Source organism: Rhipicephalus sanguineus, chromosome 4 (genome assembly GCF_013339695.2).
Source record: "Rhipicephalus sanguineus isolate Rsan-2018 chromosome 4, BIME_Rsan_1.4, whole genome shotgun sequence".
NCBI lineage: Eukaryota > Metazoa > Arthropoda > Arachnida > Ixodida > Ixodidae > Rhipicephalus > Rhipicephalus sanguineus.
The window spans coordinates 117,135,000-117,156,753 of NC_051179.1; the positions used below are offsets into that span (position 1 = coordinate 117,135,000).

General features: G+C 45.5%; 1 protein-coding gene across 1 annotated transcript in view; it reads right to left on the reverse strand.

Annotated features, from left to right (window-relative positions):
* Positions 1 to 21,754, reverse strand: part of LOC119390614 (phosphatidylinositol 4,5-bisphosphate 3-kinase catalytic subunit beta isoform) — a 76,576-nt gene that overhangs the window by 38,461 nt on the left and 16,361 nt on the right. Inside the window, exons 3-9 of the mRNA XM_049415318.1 lie at positions 20,544 to 20,775; positions 14,255 to 14,490; positions 11,998 to 12,174; positions 7,531 to 7,600; positions 5,970 to 6,136; positions 4,859 to 5,083; positions 2,703 to 2,951 (exon numbers count right to left, since the gene is read on the reverse strand). Coding sequence (XP_049271275.1) covers positions 2,703 to 2,951; positions 4,859 to 5,083; positions 5,970 to 6,136; positions 7,531 to 7,600; positions 11,998 to 12,174; positions 14,255 to 14,490; positions 20,544 to 20,775 — 1,356 coding nt within the window. The remainder of the gene's footprint in view (positions 1 to 2,702; positions 2,952 to 4,858; positions 5,084 to 5,969; positions 6,137 to 7,530; positions 7,601 to 11,997; positions 12,175 to 14,254; positions 14,491 to 20,543; positions 20,776 to 21,754) is intronic.

The following is a 21,754-nucleotide window of genomic DNA, read 5'->3' on the forward strand; positions in this document are numbered from 1 at the left end:
GTCCCCATTGGTGGAGCAGAGTGACGTGATGGCTCTCGAGCCATTTGGACAAAACCAAGCGCGCGAACGTCTACGCACTGTCGACCTCTTGTTTTCTCGATACTTTCTTTATTTTTAGTTGTGTTGACGTGATGACACTTGTTCATAGACCCTGCACTCTGCTGCGTACTCCCAATGCGTGCGGCGTCCTTTGCGCAAATTCTGATGCCGCTATACTGTCACTATCGAAGTTTGTCTTGCGTGATCCTTCGTTGCAATGTCTCAAGAATGCAAAAATGGGGCTGCTTTGAGTCTCGCGCCTTTCACACATCAGCGATTTGAAAGATCTTGTGGATGCAAACTTGACTTGCATAGTACGACGAGATTGACTTGCATGCAAAGGAGATTCTAACAACCGTCCCACTAACGGTGCTGACGTTAGATGTAATAGAACCAGCATTTACGTAACAGGAAATATTCTGAAGTACTGTGTTTTTGTTCTTCCTGCTAAATTATTCGAGAAGTTCTTTTAACGATAATTTGATTGTTAGCACAAGTGCTTTCTTTGCTGTCTTCCGTTTGCACCCCATACATTACCTTGTCCTCTGCATAATTTTTCGCCCGTCTGTTTATGTAATATGTCTTTTTGCAACCTGCTGCGAAAATACGTTCTCTGATTTATTCTTATTTTTTAACTGTCTGCGAACCTGGCTTTATTTAATATTTTCGCGGGCTTTCTCTAAAAGCCCAAAAATATTTATTACGCAGCATGTACGCCACCAAAAAAAATTGGGTTGGTCGTTTTTAAATTCGCTCTACGATGGGTCGAAGCGCAGTTGGCCCTAAAGTGAATATTAAAAATGTCGCAATGTCGCATAATTGACCTTATTTAATTAACCAGTTAAGGAAGGAAGGAAGAAACAAGCGGAAAGACAAGGAGGTTAGCCAGTTCTTAGACCGGCTAGCTACCCTGTGCTGGGGGAAGGGGTAAGGGAGATAAAAGATGATAGAAGAGAGATGCTACAAAATAAAAGGAGAGCAAGAAAAGGAACAAAAAGAGAGGGGCAAGAAAAAAGGAAACAAAAATATCACACTGCTCAGATTCTGTCTCTGACGATGGCCGAGTCCGTCGTCAGCACAGAAGGCTTTAAAAGCATTATCGCTCTTCTAATTAACCTGCTAAGCTTAGTACAAAACATACCATAACGAGTGCCGCATGACGGCAAACCAAATACCTTAGATTTCCTTCAGCGGTGGTTAACCACTTGTTTTTTGAATATTGGGTTCTACTTACGTGAAACACCCTGTATACTTATTCGCTTTGATTGTTTAATACGGAACCACCTTGCTATGTGACTTAAATATATGCGTTTTCCTTCTCTAGGTCACCTTAAAGTATTGTTATTGTTACAAATCCGCAGGTAAGCAGAGCTAGAAGTGGCAATAGTGTGAATAGCAGTGATAATCTTCGGCGTTTTGTGCCGCTAGAATACGTCTGAGACGTTTCCTGGCGGCTCAGGTTCTCTCGGAGAACAAATGGTAAAAGATGACACGCTAGTGAATATGTTGCTAACGAACGCTTTACGCCAGCAGATCAGTAAAATATGAAAATCACTGCAGTTTTGTGTCCTCAATTAATTGTGAGCGCCGACTATGTAGTTCATCGTCTTTACACGATGCGTCACAAACAAAATCGCTACCAACGTTGTTGCTGCTGTACACCTGTCGGTGGATGCGGTATTACGAAAACAATACCCTTGCGGACAAGGTAAGACTGCACAGAGGTATTTGCGCCATCGTGCGGAGGCACTTGCAAGTAGATGGTAACCAGCCAGCTGGTCGCCAAGTAGAGCAGCGACACCAATAAACTACAGAAGTGTCAAGCAAAAACAACTAACAGCGCAGCAGTTAAAGAGCTGTCATGTTAAGCAGCCAAACGAATCCCAATAAGTCGTTTAGAAATGAAACTAATAAGCCTTGAGCAAGAAAGTTTGTATCTTGCGATACAAACAGGTATTTTGTTAAAATTAAACAAAGCTGGTCGCAGTTAAGAAATTTTCAAGTAAACACATTTCTACATAGGCCTTTGCTGCTTCATTATACAGATCTATAACAGCAAATTGGCAAATGTATCGAAGTATCTTAAGATACAATTGGGAAGTATCATATCGGATACAATTATTCCACGAGTATCTTGTATCTGTATCTAAAATACTTCTTGCCCGAGTATCTTGTATCGTATCGCGATACAATTTCAAAGTATCTTTGTCCAGCCCTGTCCGTTTTAGTTGCTGCTAATATTAATTGTAGGGGTAGCGTCAAAAACCACGATATGGTTATGAAAGACGCCGTAGAGCAGGGCTCTGGGGATTTCGACCATGTGGGTTTCGTTAACGTGCACCCAAATAACTACACGGGCCTCTACATATCGATGGAGGCGAAAGGAGGCCGCCGTGGCCGGGATTAGATCCCGCGTCATTCAGTGTAGTTGCCGATTCGATTCACACGCACCAATAATCAAAAGGGCCTTCTGCAGCCAGCTTTTATTAATATCTCTCATTTCACTTGCCTTCAGCAATTGCTATGGCTTCTGCTTGGAAATTCGTTCTCGCTTTGAGATGCCGGATTAGTGTTGAAGATAATTTCTCCGTTTACTTTGAATATGCCTGCGGTTGTTTCAAAGCCGTTACCATGGGACTAATGCAGGCATTGTTTCGACTTGCCTCGTCCAGCTTGGGGAAGCAGACAAGTCGGCGGTCGCCGTACGAGTGGAAGCACAGCGTGAGCAGCGTGGCCTGTCGACGGTCTGGGTTCGCGACGGCTGTCCCCATTGGATTCAACATGGCCGGCTCATCGGCCTGTGGGTCGTCGGCGTAGGCCCACAGGCTGAGCTCCTTAATGCCAGACCTTAAGACACCCCGATAGTCGTACGTCGTGACGTTCCCCCACGCCAGGGGAGCGGCGAATAAATCCTGCGGAGAAGGTAGTTAATAGCGATTTCGATGGCAGGTACACAAATTCAGCAGCGCAGCAATACGTCACAGACGACCAGAGAGAGAGACAGGCACGTACATACATACATACATACATACATACATACATACATACATACATACATACATACATACATACATACATACATACATACATACATACATACATACATACATACATGCATACATATATATATATACATAAGACCACAACTTTTCGAGATGTAACGCTGGCTGACGCTGAATTTGCTGGAGACGTTACTGCAGATTATTTTTATAGGTCAAAAAAAAAAGTTTTCACCTACTTGGGCTTTCAACATACGCATGCAATAGCACTAGATGACTCACAAGGTTTGCAACAACATAATTCCCTTCTCAAATAATGCAGCGCCACCTCTTCTTCTACGTATGCTAAGAACAGTATGGCAAAAAAGCTCTCGCACTAATATAATAAAGTATTCAACACACGTGCCTTTATCTGCTCACCGAAGCACGGCAGCCTCTCCAAAATTCAATGCTATGTACAAGTGATTATAGATACTGCTTGGATTGGCATATCAAGTTATTCTGTAGTTTCTGGTGCCAAAAAGAGGATGGCAAGCTACGTTGATTGGAGCACATGGTGGCTCAGGCAGTGCGAGCGCGACATCGGCAACGCACTTGTGATTTCCGAGGCCTATCATAACTGACACTGGCTTCGATTGGTGCCACTGCGGCCAGGAGCAGATGTCACGATTCCGCACGCTGTGTCGAAACGCTACTGCCATTAACAGTAACGTCCTTAATTTCTGATCTATATCCTTAGATCACTACAGATCTTCTAGTCTTATACACCATTGCAACTCCTTCCTTAGTTGATACAAGCGCGTATGAGGCGCTAAACTGGGGCTAAACTTGCCACTGGACGAATTATGAGGCGGAAATATTCGCTTCCGATTTTGGTCGCACTTCGTATGCGAGTATCTGGTATGAATTAACTGTGAAGAATGCGCGTTAACGCTAACATGCATTTTCCAGTAATTGAAGTGGCTCACCTAGCAACGCATTTTATTTAACTACACTTCTGAAGCATGTGACACAATTATTATTACCACTCACTATCCTCCAGATCACCATTTGACAGCAGCGAGTGCAGAATTCAAGCTCTGGCTCCCACTCTGCTCGTTATTTTTTGCACTTTCTGAAGCATGGTTCACGAAGAGACAGTGTTGACTGAGTCGAGAACGGGGTGCTGTAGCAGTAAATAAGTTCAGCCTACTTTCCCTTGTAATCGTCTGCAACGTTGCCCTGATCAAATTGGTGCCATTTGCTGTAGACCCGGTGTAATGCAAAAAGCTTTTTAGATCGAAATTGTTGCAATACGACCCGATGGCTTCGCGAAAGAAACTTCAAAGCAGTCGCGCGTTGCATGCGAAAAAAACAAAAACAAAATGAAAGGCAGCCAATGTATTCGACGTAAGAGGAACTAGTGGCGGTGGAGAAAGTTTTGGGTTGGAAGTCGCGTTGCAAAGCTGCATGCAACCGCCACTTAATTGCCTTGTTGAAATACGTCAGGCATGGAGTCACCGCTCTGCCTGAATTTATTTAGTCTACATAAGTATACTGCCTGTTTTCTGATCAGAAAGGAATTAGCTGATGCTAGTTGCTGATGATTTGGCAGTTGAGCAAAAGGAAATCTAACGGGGAGCGACCCCCCGCCTCAAGTGCGTGGAAGATTGCCGTCCCTCATGGTTCGGCTCGAGGCTTTCTCGTCTGTCCGAGCCTCAGTTTTAGTCCTCACGTCATCCGAAGCTACGACAGACCGACCAGAACCGACGGCGAGCCATTCAGCATAGTATGTGAATGTGCGAATGTCTTGTGGTGGATGATGCAACGCATTCGCGTACCGGTCCGACCCTCCTGCGTGACCGTTGTGCTCCTCCCTTGGCTCCTTTGGTGACCTCGTACATGACGAGGCAGAGTCGAGCCGCGTTCGGGACGTCCTGCACCGGCAGCGTGAACTCGAGCTCCTGGTCCCACGCGCACTGGCCGTCGTTGGCCGCGCACTCGTTCGTACGCCGCGTTTCGCAGAGAAGCTCTGTGCCATGATACAGCCCTGCCTCCACCGCCAGCTGCGTGCAGAAGCAACGTACCGCTGTGTCAACAGGTTCAATAATTTCAGACAAACTTTGTGTGGCACCTTGTATCGTTTGTTTTCCATGCTGACACAAGCGTCCACACTTCAATGTCTGAAAGCAAGAGAAAGCTGAAGAAAGCCTGGACTTAGTGATCAATGCGCGCATACGGGTTTCTATGGGCTTAGAGCCAGCTCGCGTAGTATTTATTTACTTGTTGAAAAACTTCAGTCTTTCAACAATGTTTTGCCGCACGCATTCGAGAATCCAACTATTCTAGACTGCAATAGACTAAGTGTTGCTACATTACAATACTATACTAACAGAAGCTAAATGTCGGTATTGTAATGTAGCAAACGACAAGCTCAAATCAGACGTGATATTGTTAGAAAAAGCCATAAAGCAGTGCATCACACGATGCGTACATGGGAAATTTAAACGCAGTTCAAAAACAAAACTGCATTGCAGTGTGACAGAGAGACAATGCAGTGGACGGATTCTCATTCGTAAATATACCTCCCAGTTTTCTTGATAAAATATTCCACAAGTCAGTGTTCTTTACTTTTTTTTTTTCATCGTTCGTGGTGTTCAATATGGCCGTCGTTTACCGGACTGTGGATCCCGCTAAGTTCGCTATTTCGACACCGTCTTTCCAGCGGGTAGTGAGAAAGTGCGAACGAGTCGAATGAAAAATAAATGTGTCGATGTGAAAATGCGTAGGAAATTTGTCCTGATACACAGGCAGTCAAAATCAGGGCCGCGAAATTAGCAACAGGAGTTCAAAAACACCCACTTTATGGCGAGAAGTATTAGAATACCGTTCCATCGAAATATATATTCAGTGATATGAAGAGCGTTATGATCACACCACCCGAATCTATACCTTGGCTCCAGGTTCGACGTTGATGGCGGAGGCCGACACGATCCTGACCCGGAAGGCTTCCTTTATGGTCCACGCCGACACACACTGATTTTGATCCAATGCCGCCCGTGGAGACCCACTGGTCGGATCGCGCTGCTCGATCTGTGCGTACACGATGTCGTGATCGGCTGCGAGCAATACAGAAAGCCGCGGGTACCGCATGTTGTGGAATATAACCTTTCTAAACCAATTAATATGTCTGAAGAGCAGTTCGACTATTCCAGGGGTCGGCAACCGGCGGCCCGCGGGGAAGTACTGTGCTGCCCCTGGCAAGACGCCAGAACCCCCCTCCTCCCCCTTGCCACTTCCTATCTGAAGGCCGACATGGGGTTACAAAGAAACAAAGAAAGATCGATTCCAGTTGGCATTGTCCCCTACCCTCATACTTAGCCAGATTACGTCTTCTTGCTCTCGTTTCAAAGGTCAAAAAAAGGGGGCAGTACACACACACAACACACACACACACACACACACACACATATATATATATATATATATATATATATATATATATATATATATATATATATATGTGTGTGTGTGTGTGTGTGTGTGTGTGTGTGTGTGTGTGTGTGTGTGCGTGCGTGTGTGTGTGTGTCTGCCAGCGAACAGGCTCTCTCGAGAATCAAGTTGATCAAATCAACTTGCGTTCCTGATTAATCGACGAACATTTCCACGACTTCCTCCGTCTGTCGGTGTGAGCAGCCTTGATGTAGATATCTGCGTGTTGGCTAACAATGTTCAGCACCAAAACTCGAATTGAAAGAGCTTTTTTTTTTTGCTTGTAACCCATGTTTGTAAATTGCAACCTTGTGACATGCGCGCTGAGAACAAACATGATTTATTGGTTTATATTCCAGTTTCGTACAGTATTGTCGATTCGCCTAATCTTTTCTCCTTCCTTGCTTGCAAAGCACCCCCCCCCCCCTAGCTTCCCCCAATTTCCCTTCCAGCCCCTTCGGGGCGGTTTCATGCAACTCGGACCTCTTTCTCAAAAGGTTGCCGACCCCTGGGATATAAGAACGCTCATGACCAAAGTTCATACCTGTTAATGCTTGACATTAGCGGTCAGCTTAATTTCCCGTTAACCTTGCAATTAATGTATATTGATTTCCGGGATGCCTTTCGGCTAACCATTGACGATTACTTCCTACTAAAAAGATGTCTGCTAATTCAGCTAGGTCGACCTGCTGCACTTCAGTGACTGGAAGGGGATGTTATTCGCATTAGCCTACACACGCCACTACTTGAAATGCATCGAGACTGTACGTGTGCACCGTCCTGTCCTGAACAATGTGGAGTGACGACATGGCCTTCTTGAACATGGGTCTGCTGCCAGCGTGGACAATCACCCTATCAAAGGTATGCAGGGTAGGCATTTCGCTGCTCCACAGACGCTAAGATTTTTCGTTGCGCTTAGCTGGCACATTTATTCCAGGATAGCCATACTACTACGCGATATATCAAGTCAAGTAGCGTAAAAGCAATATAAATGTTCGGGTGCGTGGAAGCTCATACTTACTCTGGATGTCGCTGACGGGAACGATGAGAAACTGAGGCGGTATACCTTCGGAGATCTTGTCTTGAACGTACTGGAAGAAAGCATAGGTGAATTAAAAGAATCTGCTTTAGCCAGGGAGCATCTACTGGCACACCTTCAGATAAAAGATAGGCAAGCTGATATTGCTGGGCTTCTTCACAGATCGTAAACGCCTATCTGAACCAATTCGCAGCGACTTACGACAACCTTACGCTCTGCGTGAAACTGCGATTTTATGGTGTCCCTTAATTATTCATTTAGTGTTTTCAACTCACGGTAACACAGCCGTGCCAATCGTTGCAGCTGGTGAGTTAACATTTCAACACATAATTAAGGAGCGATCGAGTGTCGTGTACAAACAAAACAGCACATCGCAAATATCCTTCGTAATTCCAGACGTTTTCATAACGTCTCGCATAAACCTATAGTCGGATACAACTTCCTGCTCAAATGCGGATGTACAGAAGCGTGCACCAATGGGCGCGCACTCAAGACTGACGTCATGAGCCGGACGGCCGGTGACCAAGCCTTGTGTGACCAGGGTAGCGGGACTATTTATTCGCGGAGGCGATGGGCTGCCACGCTTCGGTCTTCTGGGCGGCGCCTCTCCAGACATCTGAAGTTGTATCCAACTATAGTCCTATACAGGTTACTACAGAATGCCCTACAGAACTGGTGATTACGTGGACGTAATTGGTGTATACTTCCCGCGTTGGAAGTAAAAGTAGGTTCGGGAGTCTATCAATATTCGGCCAACATGGGAACTAGAACCCAAGCTTATGGTAGATGCTTAGACTTCAGGAACGGTAAAGCACTTTTCATAATGCTGCGTAATATTTATTGATTTATCCGCTCCTGCATTGATTCGGTTTGTGTCTTCAATAGCCCTCGTAGCTTAATTAACGATGCTTCAACGAATCTCTGGGGCTGCGCTATATCGAGCTCTGTGACAGTCAGCCCCCACCCCTCGCCACACGCACGCACGCACGCACGCACAAACACACACACACACGCACGCACGCACGCACGCACTCACTCACTCACTCACTCACTCACTCACTCACTCACTCACTCACTCACTCACTCACTCACTCGCTCGCTCGCTCGCTCACTCGCTCACTCACTCACTCACTCACTCACTCACTCACTCACTCACTCACTCACTCACTCACTCACTCACTCACTCACTCACTCACTCACTCACTCACTCACTCACTCACTCACTCACTCACTCACTCACAAGACCATTGTATAATGTCCAGATCAGCTGCAAAGTTACCATGGGAGAGAATGCGATAAACTTCGACTAAATTCCTAGCTCACTTCTAACAAAATTATGACTAGTTAGATGCGCAGTATGCTGCTCACTTCTAACAAAATTATGACTAGTTAGATGCGCAGTATGCTGTTTAAAGAGTGGGATAATGTTTACAAAGGAAACAATGAGGCAGAAGCAGTTGTATAGCAAATGGGAGCGTGATGCTTTGATTTCGTGTGATTTTACAGTTCTTAGTGTCCACAAAAACAGTTTACAATCTTTCAACGTGACTGAATTTGAAGGAATAATAATCAATTCTGCACATTTTTCCTTCAAGCAAGCTACTTAGCCGACAACGCACACTCACATTGTTTGGAACCAAACAGTACGGGAAGCGCTGAGTCAAGGGAAGTAGCAAAAAAGTGCCGTGGTTGCACGTGCAATAAAACGGAAATGCGGGCTAGTTGGTTTGGCTGCATAATGAAATTTTTGCGCACGCAACACGCAGACACAAACAAAAAGTTCACAAGAACCAGCACTCGTCCTTCTGAACTTTCCGTTTGTGTCTTCGTGTTACGTGCGCAAAAATTTCATTAGGTTGCACGCGGTTAAACCAAGTATGTCGAGCGATAGCACGGTTTTGCTTTGGAAAAAAACGAGATCATTCTTTTGCGTGCATTTAACTTTACCGCATGTCTTGGTTTGGGCAAGGACGAGACTTCGTGCTCCCGAACCGCATGCGCGATTCTGTCGACAGGTCTCCGGCGTTAAGCTGGATCATGTCTCACGCGCAGCTGCAGGTTGTTTCTACTTGCGTGCACGTATGCGAGCGCGCTTTGACAGCGAGAGCTGTGATGAGTTCACAACAGGGGCCGTTTCTGGCGCCGTAGTTGTCCGCCGCCGCCGGTGTCCGTAAGCACTATCGCTCGAAATAAGAAAAAAAAAAAACGAAATAAGAAAAGAATTTCAAGGATGGAAAGAGGTTCGAACCTGGGCCCTGTGCGTGGAAGCCCAGTGTTCTACTTCAGAGCCTTGCCGGTGCTTGAAATTGCTTAGCAAAAAGACCTTATACAGGCTTCATGCCGGGAAGGAACCACATTAACATATGTAATGTAGCGTGGTAGAAGAGTAATATAACAATTAAGCGTCACACAACGCGAATTCTGTAATCAGGCGTCACACAATGCGAATTGCGCAACGAGTGGGTCACTGAATGCTTCCAACCCATTACAAACAGCTCTGCCATAATTGTTCATCGTCATCAGCCACTGCATCAAAAAAGTGCATATAATGCCTTACAGGTGTTTAGCAAGTACCACGGTTCTCCGCAGAATAACGAAAAATTGCATAGTGGCTGCTTCCCTACTTCACAAAAATTTTTATGATTTATAGCGTAGTTGGTTCCTCGCAAGTGTAGTTCTATTGGTTGCCAAGGAAGCCCATAAGGGCCCCATAATCCAATTCCTCAGGGTCTCAATAAACTTAATTCCCTCTCTCTATCTCTTTCTCACGTTAGCGTGTGTTATAAAGCGTGGTGGCAGAGTGAAATAACGACCGGGCTTCACACAATGCGAATTACGTAACTAGTCTGTCCTTTAAAGCTTCCAACCCATTACAAAAGGCTCAGTCATAATTCTTCATCGTCATCAGCCGTCGCATCGAGAAACTGCACATAATGCCTTACAGATGGTACCTCGATTCTCCGCAGAATGACGAATAATGGTGAATAATGGTGGGTGCTTCCCAACTTCACAAAAATTATGATTTGTGGCGTAGTGGGTACGTTGCTAGTGTACTTGTATTAGTAGCCACAAGAGAGTTCATAACGGGCTCTAGAAGTGCCCCTCTTCAAGCTTTCGCTGTGACTGTGCTGCGCTTTCCGCGCAGACCTGGCGTTTTTTATTCAGCACTGCTAGCGTTTAGCTGAACCTCTTTAGCCGGCGTTGCGTCGACACGCGGTGCGCGAGGAAGGAAGGGCGTGATCAACGCACTGAAACGCCAGAGAGACATTGGCGCGAACTCATTGGAGAGAATTTTCTGCGGCGCTGATGCAGCTTAGAGACGCTGGCGTGACCTAGACTGAGCATGAAGGTCATATTAACGGAAGGAGGTGTTGTATGGATTTATACCTGTAGGAGTAGAGCTATCGGTATTAAGACCACGCAGGATAGACGGAGAGAGAGAGAGAATCTTATTTGAAGGCAGAGAGGTCGGCCTGAGCTAGTGCGCTCTAGCCTGCTACTCTGCACAGGGGAAAAGGGAAAGGGGAAAAAAGAGTGATGAGGGGTGATGATGGGGAGAGGAAATAGATATGCGTATATACAATATTACAATAACCACGTGACCTAGTGGTTTCGCTGTAGTCTTGTGTCCAGTTCTGTGCTCTTCAGAAACTCCATCACAGCCTTGATAGCAGTTGGTGACTTTGTCTGGTCGCACATAGCTGACAAAATACTCGTCTCACTTAGTGTTGCCACACCGATTCCTGCCAACGTTGAAGCGAGCGTATTACGTTGCGACACGTAATGTGGGCAGTCACAAATTATATGTGCTGTTGTTTCATGCACTTGGCATCGTTCACAGTTCGGGCTATCCGCACGGCGGGTGAGTGGTGCATAGCGGCGAGTGAATGCAACTCCCAGACGAATCCGGTGCAGCAAACTGGCGTTGCCTCGGTTCATTCTAGCCGGGAGGCGAAAGGTCATTTCCGGATCTCTTTCCCGCAGACGCCTGTATCGATGGTCTGGCTGAGACCAATAAGTGGTTATGCACTCTCGCATGAGCAATCTCAATAAAGAGTTCACGTCACCTCGCGTGTACGGTACATTCACGTCGGTGGGGGCGTTAGAGGAAGTTAGTGGGTAGACGGGGGAAGGGGAAAATTGGGGGACATAAGTTGAACGCCGCCCGGTAATTTTTCTGGTGTACGTTTATCACACGCACTAAAGCGGGCATTCTCGAGTCAAACTGAAAACTAACGCGTGCCACATAACCACTTTCTTTTCCTTTTTTTTTTTGCAAAAGTACGTTATCACAACGACGCCAACCATTTGTCTTCATGCTGATCGTATGGTGCCACTTAGTCTTTCAAGCATCACTTCTCTTTTTCCCCTGCTTTCCTTGTTATAATTCATCTTTTCACTCATTCAGCCACTCTCTTTCGTTCGCTGACGCGTACACCGAAGGCATACCTTGTACTGCAGGAGCGGCAGCTCCTCGAGCAGGTATTCCTCCCGACCGCACACCTTGAGCACGAGGCTCTCGACCGTGTGGCACAAGAACTGTTCCTCCGTGCTGGCGTTCTGCATGGCCTGCTGCAGCAGCTGCTGAGGGGTGGCGCTCACCGACGTGCTCACTTTTAACGTGCTCTGGTGAAGGAAAAAATGTCGGGTATGCTACGATGGAGCATAAGAGATAAAAGGTCTTGTATTCCCTCCTGAAACGTTCCGTATGGCATTCCAATAATTCTCTATGTTTCCGTAAGAATGTTACGGAAATATATGGAAAACATAAGGAAAATATACGAAAAACATATGAATTCCGTATGGAAACATATGGAATTATTGGAATGGCATACGGAACGTTTCAGTAGGGTTGGTTAGAACATTAAAGCGATCGCAGCCGAGGCGGTATGTTATACTCAGAAATCATCCTCAGCTTGTGACAATTGGGATCACTTAGTCCATACAATAAAGCAAAGCTGAGGCGTAGAAACTATTTCATTGCAACAGGAAATAAATGACGCCGTGACGTGTCATGTGTGGCAACGTCACAGTGTGATAAGTTCGCGTGCTATGTGTTGGGACCGCGTGGAACAGGGGGCGAAGGAGGGGCGATAGGGGTGGTATTCTAATGTTAAAGGTCAAGTGATTAAGTGCGATATAAAGGGGAACGCGAGGCGCAGTCATACGTGGCACGAAGTGTTGGTTGCCAGCAGGCTGTGCTTTTGTCACTCGAGCGTTGTGGCATACAGCTCACGATGATCAGGGTAGATCTGTTCATGCTATCATGACAATTAGTTCAATAGAATGACAACGCTTACTGGAAACTAAACGACCGATAAAGCGTCGCGTTTTTGTGTAGTTACGTGATACATTCCTAACGCTATTAAATGAAACAACAACAACAACAACAGCCGGCAAGAGATTTTATTTTGTGTCGACTGAATTGGATTTTCTACATTGCGAGTCTCCCTGCATTACGTTCTCACTTCCATAGTAGAACAGATCATATTTCTTTCAACGAACGCCTTAGTGAAACTGCCTATGTCATTTCAGAGAAACTTGGCCAATATTAAAAAAAAAAAATTCGAATGCAACATTCGTGGCATTATCGTGAGCAGCTTGTAATAATCTCACAAATATCCTCTGCAAAGCTCGATAATACTTTTCTTTGCAACCCATCACGGCATCGCTTTTCTTTTTCATGATTTCATGGTGCACGTTTTCCTTTTTCCTTGTATTGTTTTGTTAAGGTTCTCTTGGGCCACAACTGGCCCTCGTGTCATTAAAACTATACTTCGTTATCCTCTTTTTTACTGAGAACGGCTTTTAGTATTGCAAATGAGTTCTGCGTAATCCTGCAAGAAGGCGGAAGGGCTATGAAATAGATAATTGACAACCAAGCGTTGGCGGCTTCATGCTACAAACGCGTGGTTGTCAATTCTCTCTTTAATGAACAGCATTCCCTGTTAGAGCTCTGACGCGCGTTATCGCTGTCCGCACCTCATGCAGGCCACGTCTGAATATAGTGGAACCTTCTTGAGTGTTTGCGAATTGTCCGATCAGATTATACACCCGACGCGTGCGATGGAGTTAATTCTAGGACTAATGCGAGCACCAGCGCTGACGCAGGAATCAGCGAAACACGGATGTATAAAACCCAACGTGTTTCACCGACGATCAGATTATCGGCGACAGGCCACGCTCGCCGCTATTATCACAATGTGAGTGCTATTTGCTTGAGCGTCGGGCGTTCCTTTTGCTGGGTCCAAGTTCGTCCCAATAAATAATGTTTACCTTCAAAGGTTTGGCTGCTTTGTTCTTCACCTTCAAAATTACGTGACGACACACTGATACTCAGCAGCAGCCTCATATTCAGTAAGTAGGAAAATATACTGCATTAAAGTGGAAAGCTGGGCAAGTTGGTACTGGTTTATGACGTAAAACATCGCGAAGGACAAGGGACGGTAGAAAAGAGAAACAGGACAGGCGCTGACTCGCAACGAGTTGCGTGTCAGTGCCTGCGCTGTGCTATTTTCTATCGTCCCTTGTCCTTTGCGCTGTTTGACATCATGAAGTACGAAAATGCTATAACAGCCATGACAATGAATGTGCGACGATATGCAGAATCTTATCAGTATTGAACTCGATCATACATGATTTCACTTTTCCGGGCAATAGCGAAAATTTCAACTTTAGAACATTCCAACATCATGTCCGGTCTTACTCCTCTCTCGAGCAGGATGTGTGCGTCAAATGCGGTATCCTCGGTCACCCTGTCGGCCATGTGAGGCGGCGGAAAGTGCGACGAGCAGCGGTCGACGCGAGCCGGGTACCGGTACTTGACCTGCTCGAGCGGAGGCCACTCGGCTCGTTGGTCGGCAATGGCACTGCAGAAGGAGCGCATGTTGCGCCTGAACTCGTTCACCTCGGCGCTCTGCAGGGCCTCGAAGCTGTTCACTCCTGCACATGTACGCAACAATGAGGAAGGAGAGAGAGAGAGAAACGTTGATTTGTTGAAACAGTGTTTCTAGCGATGCCCGGTATCAATCTTAGATGGCAGAGCTCCCTATTTTAGGAGCCCTCTGGCATCGACTGCCCTCTAGGCCAAGGCGACGAGTTGCCGATGGCCTTCTACATTCACGAGGAACAGCCTGGCCTGCGACGTTTCAATAACGTAGTCATTTGTTTGCGGTGCTTGGTTGAAGTATACGTCTCCTGTTAAGTATCACGGTTTGCGTTACAAGGGTGTTTCAGGAGCAAGTAAGTGTGCCAGGGTGTCCGGTACGTTGTTGAGCGGACACATGTAGGAGAGAGAGAACTCAGAACTCACTGTGGCTATCAGACGGTAAATAATAGCCTGCGAAAACTACTGAATCCTCGCGAAATAGAAGTCTGCACTGTGCATAATTCTAACACAGTCACAATTTAACACTTCGATGCGGCCCCTTCGTTAGAATTTATGCATGTTGTGAACTTCAGTTCATTTTCCATTTTTTATTGCTGCAATAATGCGTTTCCTAAGCAACACCTTTCTGTAATTTATTTTGTCTTCAAAAGCTGCAATGCTTCCAAGACCTGTTCAGCTGTGCATTGTATCATGGGTGTTATGCATGATACCCTTTTGCTGCAAAGTGAGATTACTTCAATGAGCACTTAGGCGGCCTTGTGCTCAGCCTCCTCCATTAATCAAATTGCTTCTTTGTGTAAAATAAATGAGATCGCTAAACCCATCAATAAAAAAACCACTTAGCCAATTTATTCAAAAACGAAACGCAGCGGTGAGTATCAGATTAAATTTTGATGGCCTGCTACTCTGCTTATCGAGTATGAGGCGAAGAGAAAAAAGAGAAGGTGTTCAGAAGAGGAGTGATGAATGAAAACAGACAAAAATTTGGGCCAACATGCACGTTTACCTACGTGAATTACAAGCTATAAGAAGGGCTCCGTGTTTTCGGTGTTAATTTTTCTGGAAAATCGGCGGGTGTTTATCGGAGTTTATATTTTTGGCGGAAATTCGGCGTTTATCGGAGTTTATTTCTCGTAAATCCCCAATTCTCCGAAATTCGGAGTTTTGTATTATTCTCGAAACACCAAAATCTTAGATCAATTCATATCTGAATACTAAAAGATCAAAACACACGAAGCACATTTTTTTCTAGAAGGTTTCAATGCACAAAAACATATACGCACAAGCGAAACACTTGAACACAAAACACCTGTACCTTGCGTATAACAACCTTATGCCTAAAGATTATTCTAAAACACGCAAGCATACTTTGCGAGGTTGCTGTCAGTGATCGAAGCGCGCTCCTTTCGATTGACGACTGTCAGCTTTCAAAATTCCTTTTCAACCTTAGCGCTAGAAACGGGAAGCGCCAGAAGACGCAGCGCGCAGGGAGAAAGCACTGGCCACTGAAAATTGTGAAGACTCCATAACGAAAGCGGTCCAGTAATGTTACATATTTCATAGCACTGATAGTTCGCAAAAATCACTCAGGAGCTGGCTCACGTCGTCAGTTTCAAGAAGCCCTAATTGAAAAATAGGCGCATAGGTTTCGAACGCGCAGGGAAGCTCATGCTTCACACTCGGATTCACAATTTGAACACAGTACCAAAATGATTCTTTGGTGTAATGTAGTTGATCGTACAGGTTCCTCTCAGATGTCTGTCTCCACCTTTCGGCGACAACAGCGTAGTATCCGTGAAAGTCTGCGACAGTCGTTAAGCGGTCAGTCTCGTCAGGGAGGTCCAACAGACTTGTGACATCTTATGCGAAGAATTCGGTTGGATCACGCCATTGACTGGTGACTGGTGACGACTTCAACAGGGCAGGAAAGTGCACAACAAAATCGTGAACTACGTTAAACGAGCTCTTCCTGATTCCATCCTCCAGAGAGTTGTTGAGTAGGCGGCACGGATCTTTGAAGTGAAGCGCCTTGAATTCGGGGTTGGAGAGTTGCAAGTCCTTGTGAAGCTTCTGCATGTAGGAAGCTGAGTCGGAGCACAATACAGCTACATCGCCTAATACAGCTACGCGCGGTAAACTTTAAATCGGTCAAATCAGAAGATGTATCAATGAGCGCAGACCTTGCCCTTTCGATTAAGAACGGAACCAGGTCATATTGGCCCTAGAAATCGGAGTTTATCGGATAAATCCGAACTGTCAAAAATTTTACCGGCGAATGTTTATCGAATTTTTTCGGATAAAACCGAAAACACGGAGCCTTAGCTATAAGCCTTTAATCTAGGCCTTACGGTAGGGAGTTCAACAGCGCTAGTTCGTCCGACTTCAAGCGCGAAGGGGAAGAAAGCAAACGAGGCAAGCGCTGAAGAACTGACAGTTTCTTGCCCTCTTAGTTCTGATGCGACGCTGTGATAATTAACACAAGCTTGTACAACAGTAACTCGTCAGCAGTGCTCGGCAGTATCGAAGATACATGTATCTTAGATACTATCTTAGATACACTTTGGGTATCTTGTATCTCTATCGCGATACGTCTCGAAAGACGAGTATCTGTATTTCCGATACATTCGATAATGTATCGTGTATCTTAAGATACAAGGTACTTCCATCGCAACACAGCCGTGCGAAACAATCATCGCTGGCCAAGCTCCGCTTCTCAAGCTGGTACTGGTGCCACTAAGCGATCTGAATAAGTCTAAGGGCAGTGGAGGTATTTTATTTTTACGTCAGAGTCATCCGGTGAGGGTAGAAGATCAGGAAGACAAGCGCGCGGACGTCTACGCCCAGCCCACGTACCTTTTGTTTTCTCGATTTCTTTTCTTTTTAGTTGCTCCAATGCCGCTACACTTGCTCATAGCCACTGTCCTGCGCCGCGTACTCCACTGCGTGCGGTGTCTATCGCGCAAATTCTGATGTTGTTACAGTGTCGTTATTGCAGATTCTTTTGCGTCTTGATCCGTAACGAAATGTGATGCGTGCAATAATGGGGTTGCTTTGCGTCACGTGGATTTTACATATTAGCGATTTAAAAGATCTCGAGGATATAAGTTTGACTTGCATGCAATGAATTAACTTATATGCAAATAGGATTCTAACAACTTTAGCACCACAGGTACTGATGCTAGATCTAATAGAGCAAGCGTTTACCTAACAGAAAATATCTTGGCGTACGGTATTTTTCACTTCCATCTGCATTTATTCAAAGAATTAATGAAATCATAATTTGATTAGTAGCACAAGGCACAAGTGCTTTCTTAGCTGTAAATTTGCGTCACATACATTACCTAGGTCTCTGCACTGTTTTTCTGGTCTGGTATCTGCAGTATGTCTTTTGCAACGCGCTTCCAAAAAAAGATTGCTGCTTTATTCTTCTGTCTGCTTTATTTCTACTACTGTTTACACATTTACACGTTGCCAAGGCGATTTTGAAAACAAATATATTATTATGTGGGCGTGCCTTGAGTATAAAGTACAAGATATTCTACTTACCGCTTAACAAAATAGCGAAATTGAGTTTGCATTATAAAAATGGAAGAGCCATCTTAAAGGTGTTAGGAAGGGGATTCGAGAAACGTTGTTTTACTGGATGCTCCGTTTCACTCATGAGCGCCCCAACGAGCCGTTTCAGGCAATTTTCCATAGGCACTGAATTTCACATTGTCTCAACCAAGCCCTTAGCCGGGGGTGCGGGGCGGCTAAGGGCTTGGTGGGGGGGGGGGGGGGGTGGCCCGGCTCACTCCACCCCCACCCGAAATTTTGGTGAAGTAGGTGGTTATACCAAAAATAAATAATGAAAATAGGTGTTTTTCTCAAATAGTCAAGGTTTTCAGCAAGTGCCCCCCCCCTCCCGAAAAAAAGTTTTGGCTACGGGCCTGGTCTCAACAGGTACGTTGACGATACTTCGTGATCATAGCTGTTAAGGGCGCCGTCTGTATCGTGTTTCTGTACTCATTCAATGTGAATGTTTGATAAACAACCACCTCTATATTTTACTTATATTTGTTGTCCGGTTTTAGGCCTTCTTAAATATTTTTCTTTTTACTAATCGCTACATAAAGGGAGCTATAAGCGGCAATAGCGCGAATAGCGGCGGTGTCCTGCGATGCTTCGTGCAGCTACTCAATACGTCTGAGACATTTCTGTGTTGCACATGTTCTCTCGTTCAAGAAAAATTGCTATAAAATTGCACGTTAGTGAGTATATCAACAAAGAATACCTTACACCAGCAGCTAAGGAGAATATGGAAATTCATTGCAGGTTTACGTCATCTACATATACAACAGGGGTCTCAAACTCAGCTTATAGCCGGCGGGCCGCAGTCGCGAAATTTAGCTCCAAAGGCCCGGGGACAGTGAAGATGGTGGGGTCGGAGAGAGTTTAAACAAAAAGACGTTGCCATTTGAAAGGAGGCCTTTGACATGTCTCATATATAGGTCATTTCTGAAGGGGACTTTGAGTCCGGATTCCGGAAACAACGATACGGATGTACATAACAAGTGAAATCTGGACGCGGATTGAAATATAGAGTTTTTGTTCCACGGTTATGTTTCAGCACATGGTGACCACGTGTTCCTCACGAAAGAAATGCTTGAGACCAGTCATGTCTGTGTAGCTCACTAACATACTTATTTAGAAAACAAAAACAAATGGAACGGAGACGGTCATGTGTGCCGTCCGGGCCGCTAGCGAACGGTCGCAAGCGCCGTATACACCATGCGTTCCCATTGCCACTCCCCCCCCCCCCCCCCCAGGAAGAAAAAAAGTCGCTATTAGCGTTTTTGCTGCTGTACACTTGTCCGGATATACGGTATTGTGCAAACTGTCTTTTACGGACAAGGTAAAATCCACACCGGTATTTGCGCCGTCGTGCGAAGGCTTCTTATTGACGTTATTGTGATTACATGGCAACCCCCTAGCTGGTCGGCAAGTTGAGCAGCGACTCCCATCAATTACAAAATGACAAGCAAGAACCGCTGTCTGCGAAGTAGATAAAGAGTTGTCCTGTGAACAAGCTAAAACAAGCCCCAATAAGTTGTTTTGGAAGGAAACTAATGTACTTTGAGCAAGAAGGGCAAAACTTTAGAGATACTAACAGACATTTCATGCAAGTGAAACTAAATAGGTCACAGTTCAGAAATTTTCAAGGAGACATCTTTGTGTATAGGTGTTTGCTGCTACATTGTATGGATCTATAATAACAAATTTGAGAATGTATCGAAGTATCTTAAGTTACATTTGCCAAGTATCGTATCGGATACAATTAGTGAGGCAGTATCTTGTATCTGTATCTCCAATACTTTTTGCCTGAGTATCTTGTATCGTATCGCGATACAATTTCAAAGTATCTTTGGCCAGCCCTGCTCGTCAGGATATACGCTTGCATAACTATAAAATGACAAGGTGAACTTGATAGGAAGACATTGTCTTGACATATAAGAAGAAATGTGGAGTTCAGCAAGATTCAGTTCGGTGTGCACGACAATGTTTATTGCAGAAGTCGGCAAGATAAACGGAACTCATTAGGATTCACTTAAAAATATATTTCTTTGCTTCGGGCTCACTCTAAGACTCGTCAAAGTTCCGCTCAAGTGGACTCGCAATCAACCTCATTGAAATGTTCGTCTTTCGGCTTCATTAGGGCTCGAAATTGCCAATATTCAGCTCGGTCGGGTCACTAGGATTGGGATTCACCAAAACTATGCTCAACCGGGTTTACTCGAATAAGTCATTATTATTCTGCGCGGCCGGATACACTCGTACTGAGACTCACGGATTAGTCTGACTCTGAGTGATTTCAAGTGTGTCGATTTAAGAGGGAGTCCACTAATCTATGCAAACAAAAAAAAAACGTTAAATAAACGGGTGTCTATAAAAGGCGGCAAGTATGTCACTCAGCAGGGCATTGCGAAAAGACACGCACAAGAAAAGGCAGTACACAGGATGGGCAGTCCTGCGTACTGCCTTTCTTTTGGAGCAAATGCGGAGGGGTGCCAGTGCGCCCCTGCGAATTCAGGAATGACGGCAGTATGACAGATACCAGGGCGCTTACCTTTCCCGATGAGCAGTCCAATCTGGGCGTTGACGGCTCTGTCGGCTTTGTCGGCACGCCTGTCGACGAGCTTCAGCAACGCCTGGAAAGGCCGCACATCGCAGAGCCTCCGCTCTTCGTCGGTGAACTCCTCTCGCTCCGAGGTCCGCTCGCTGACGCACGTGAACACGTACGCGTCGCGGTCGCGAAGCACTCGGTACAGGGGCAGTTGCCGTGCCTCGCGCCATGTCGACTGCGTCAACAGGTCGAAAGGATAGCACCAGATTACACGAAGCTTACGAAGCATGAAACGTTCTTCTAAAGAAAACACAGGTGGTGACATTGGCGTTAAACGCGGAAAAGGCGCATTACATGTGTGGTGTTTTCTTCTTATGATTTGAAAACAACACCTGTTTGAATTAGTACAGGAGCTCACGTGCCCACTGCCTCCTAGAGCGTGTCGAAGTACTTTCAGTAGTAAAGTGTACTACGTACATTTGTACAAGGCCCATATGAATTCGGTGCTCACACTAGACACTGTGCTGTTCCGTCCGCATTGCAACTAAGCTATAGCTCCTCTTTGATTGTTCCGGAACACGCTAGCGGAATGCTAGCAAGCAGGGCGGAATGATGTGCAAGATTTTCGAGCTGTGGAAAAATCACGGAGCAACATTAAAGGAACACCAAAGTTTAATATAAGGTTGGTGTGAATTGTTGGAATGACCTTCCATAAATGCCGTAGTTCTTCTTTCACGTCAAGAAAATGCTTCTGTGTGTGTGTGTGTGTGTGCCACGGAAATACGACACGATGGACCTAGGTGTATATTGAAATATGTGAGCACAGCCTTCACTCGTATGATCCCCGTCGGACCAATATTCATCCCCTCCGAGTAGTCGAGCAGAAGGCGCCTGGCGACGCTTCGAGGCTCGAACTGGGACGGTTCCCGAAAGCAGCCAGAACAAAGGGCCACATGTCACTGTATCTTGCCAAGAAGGCATAACACAATGATATCTAGCCCTTTCTCTTAATACAGTGGTGCGTACTTGCAACCTTAATCCGCTTTTTTTTATTCGTACATTTTCGATTCAAAGGCATCCAGCGTCCTGACAAGACAAACGGGACAGCGCTACGGGAAAGCAGTGCTTTGAAAGCGTACCGCTTCTTGTACGAATGCAGAGCGACGAGTACATAGTTGACGTGTGATAGCAGTTGTGCTAAGTGGCGTCTGATA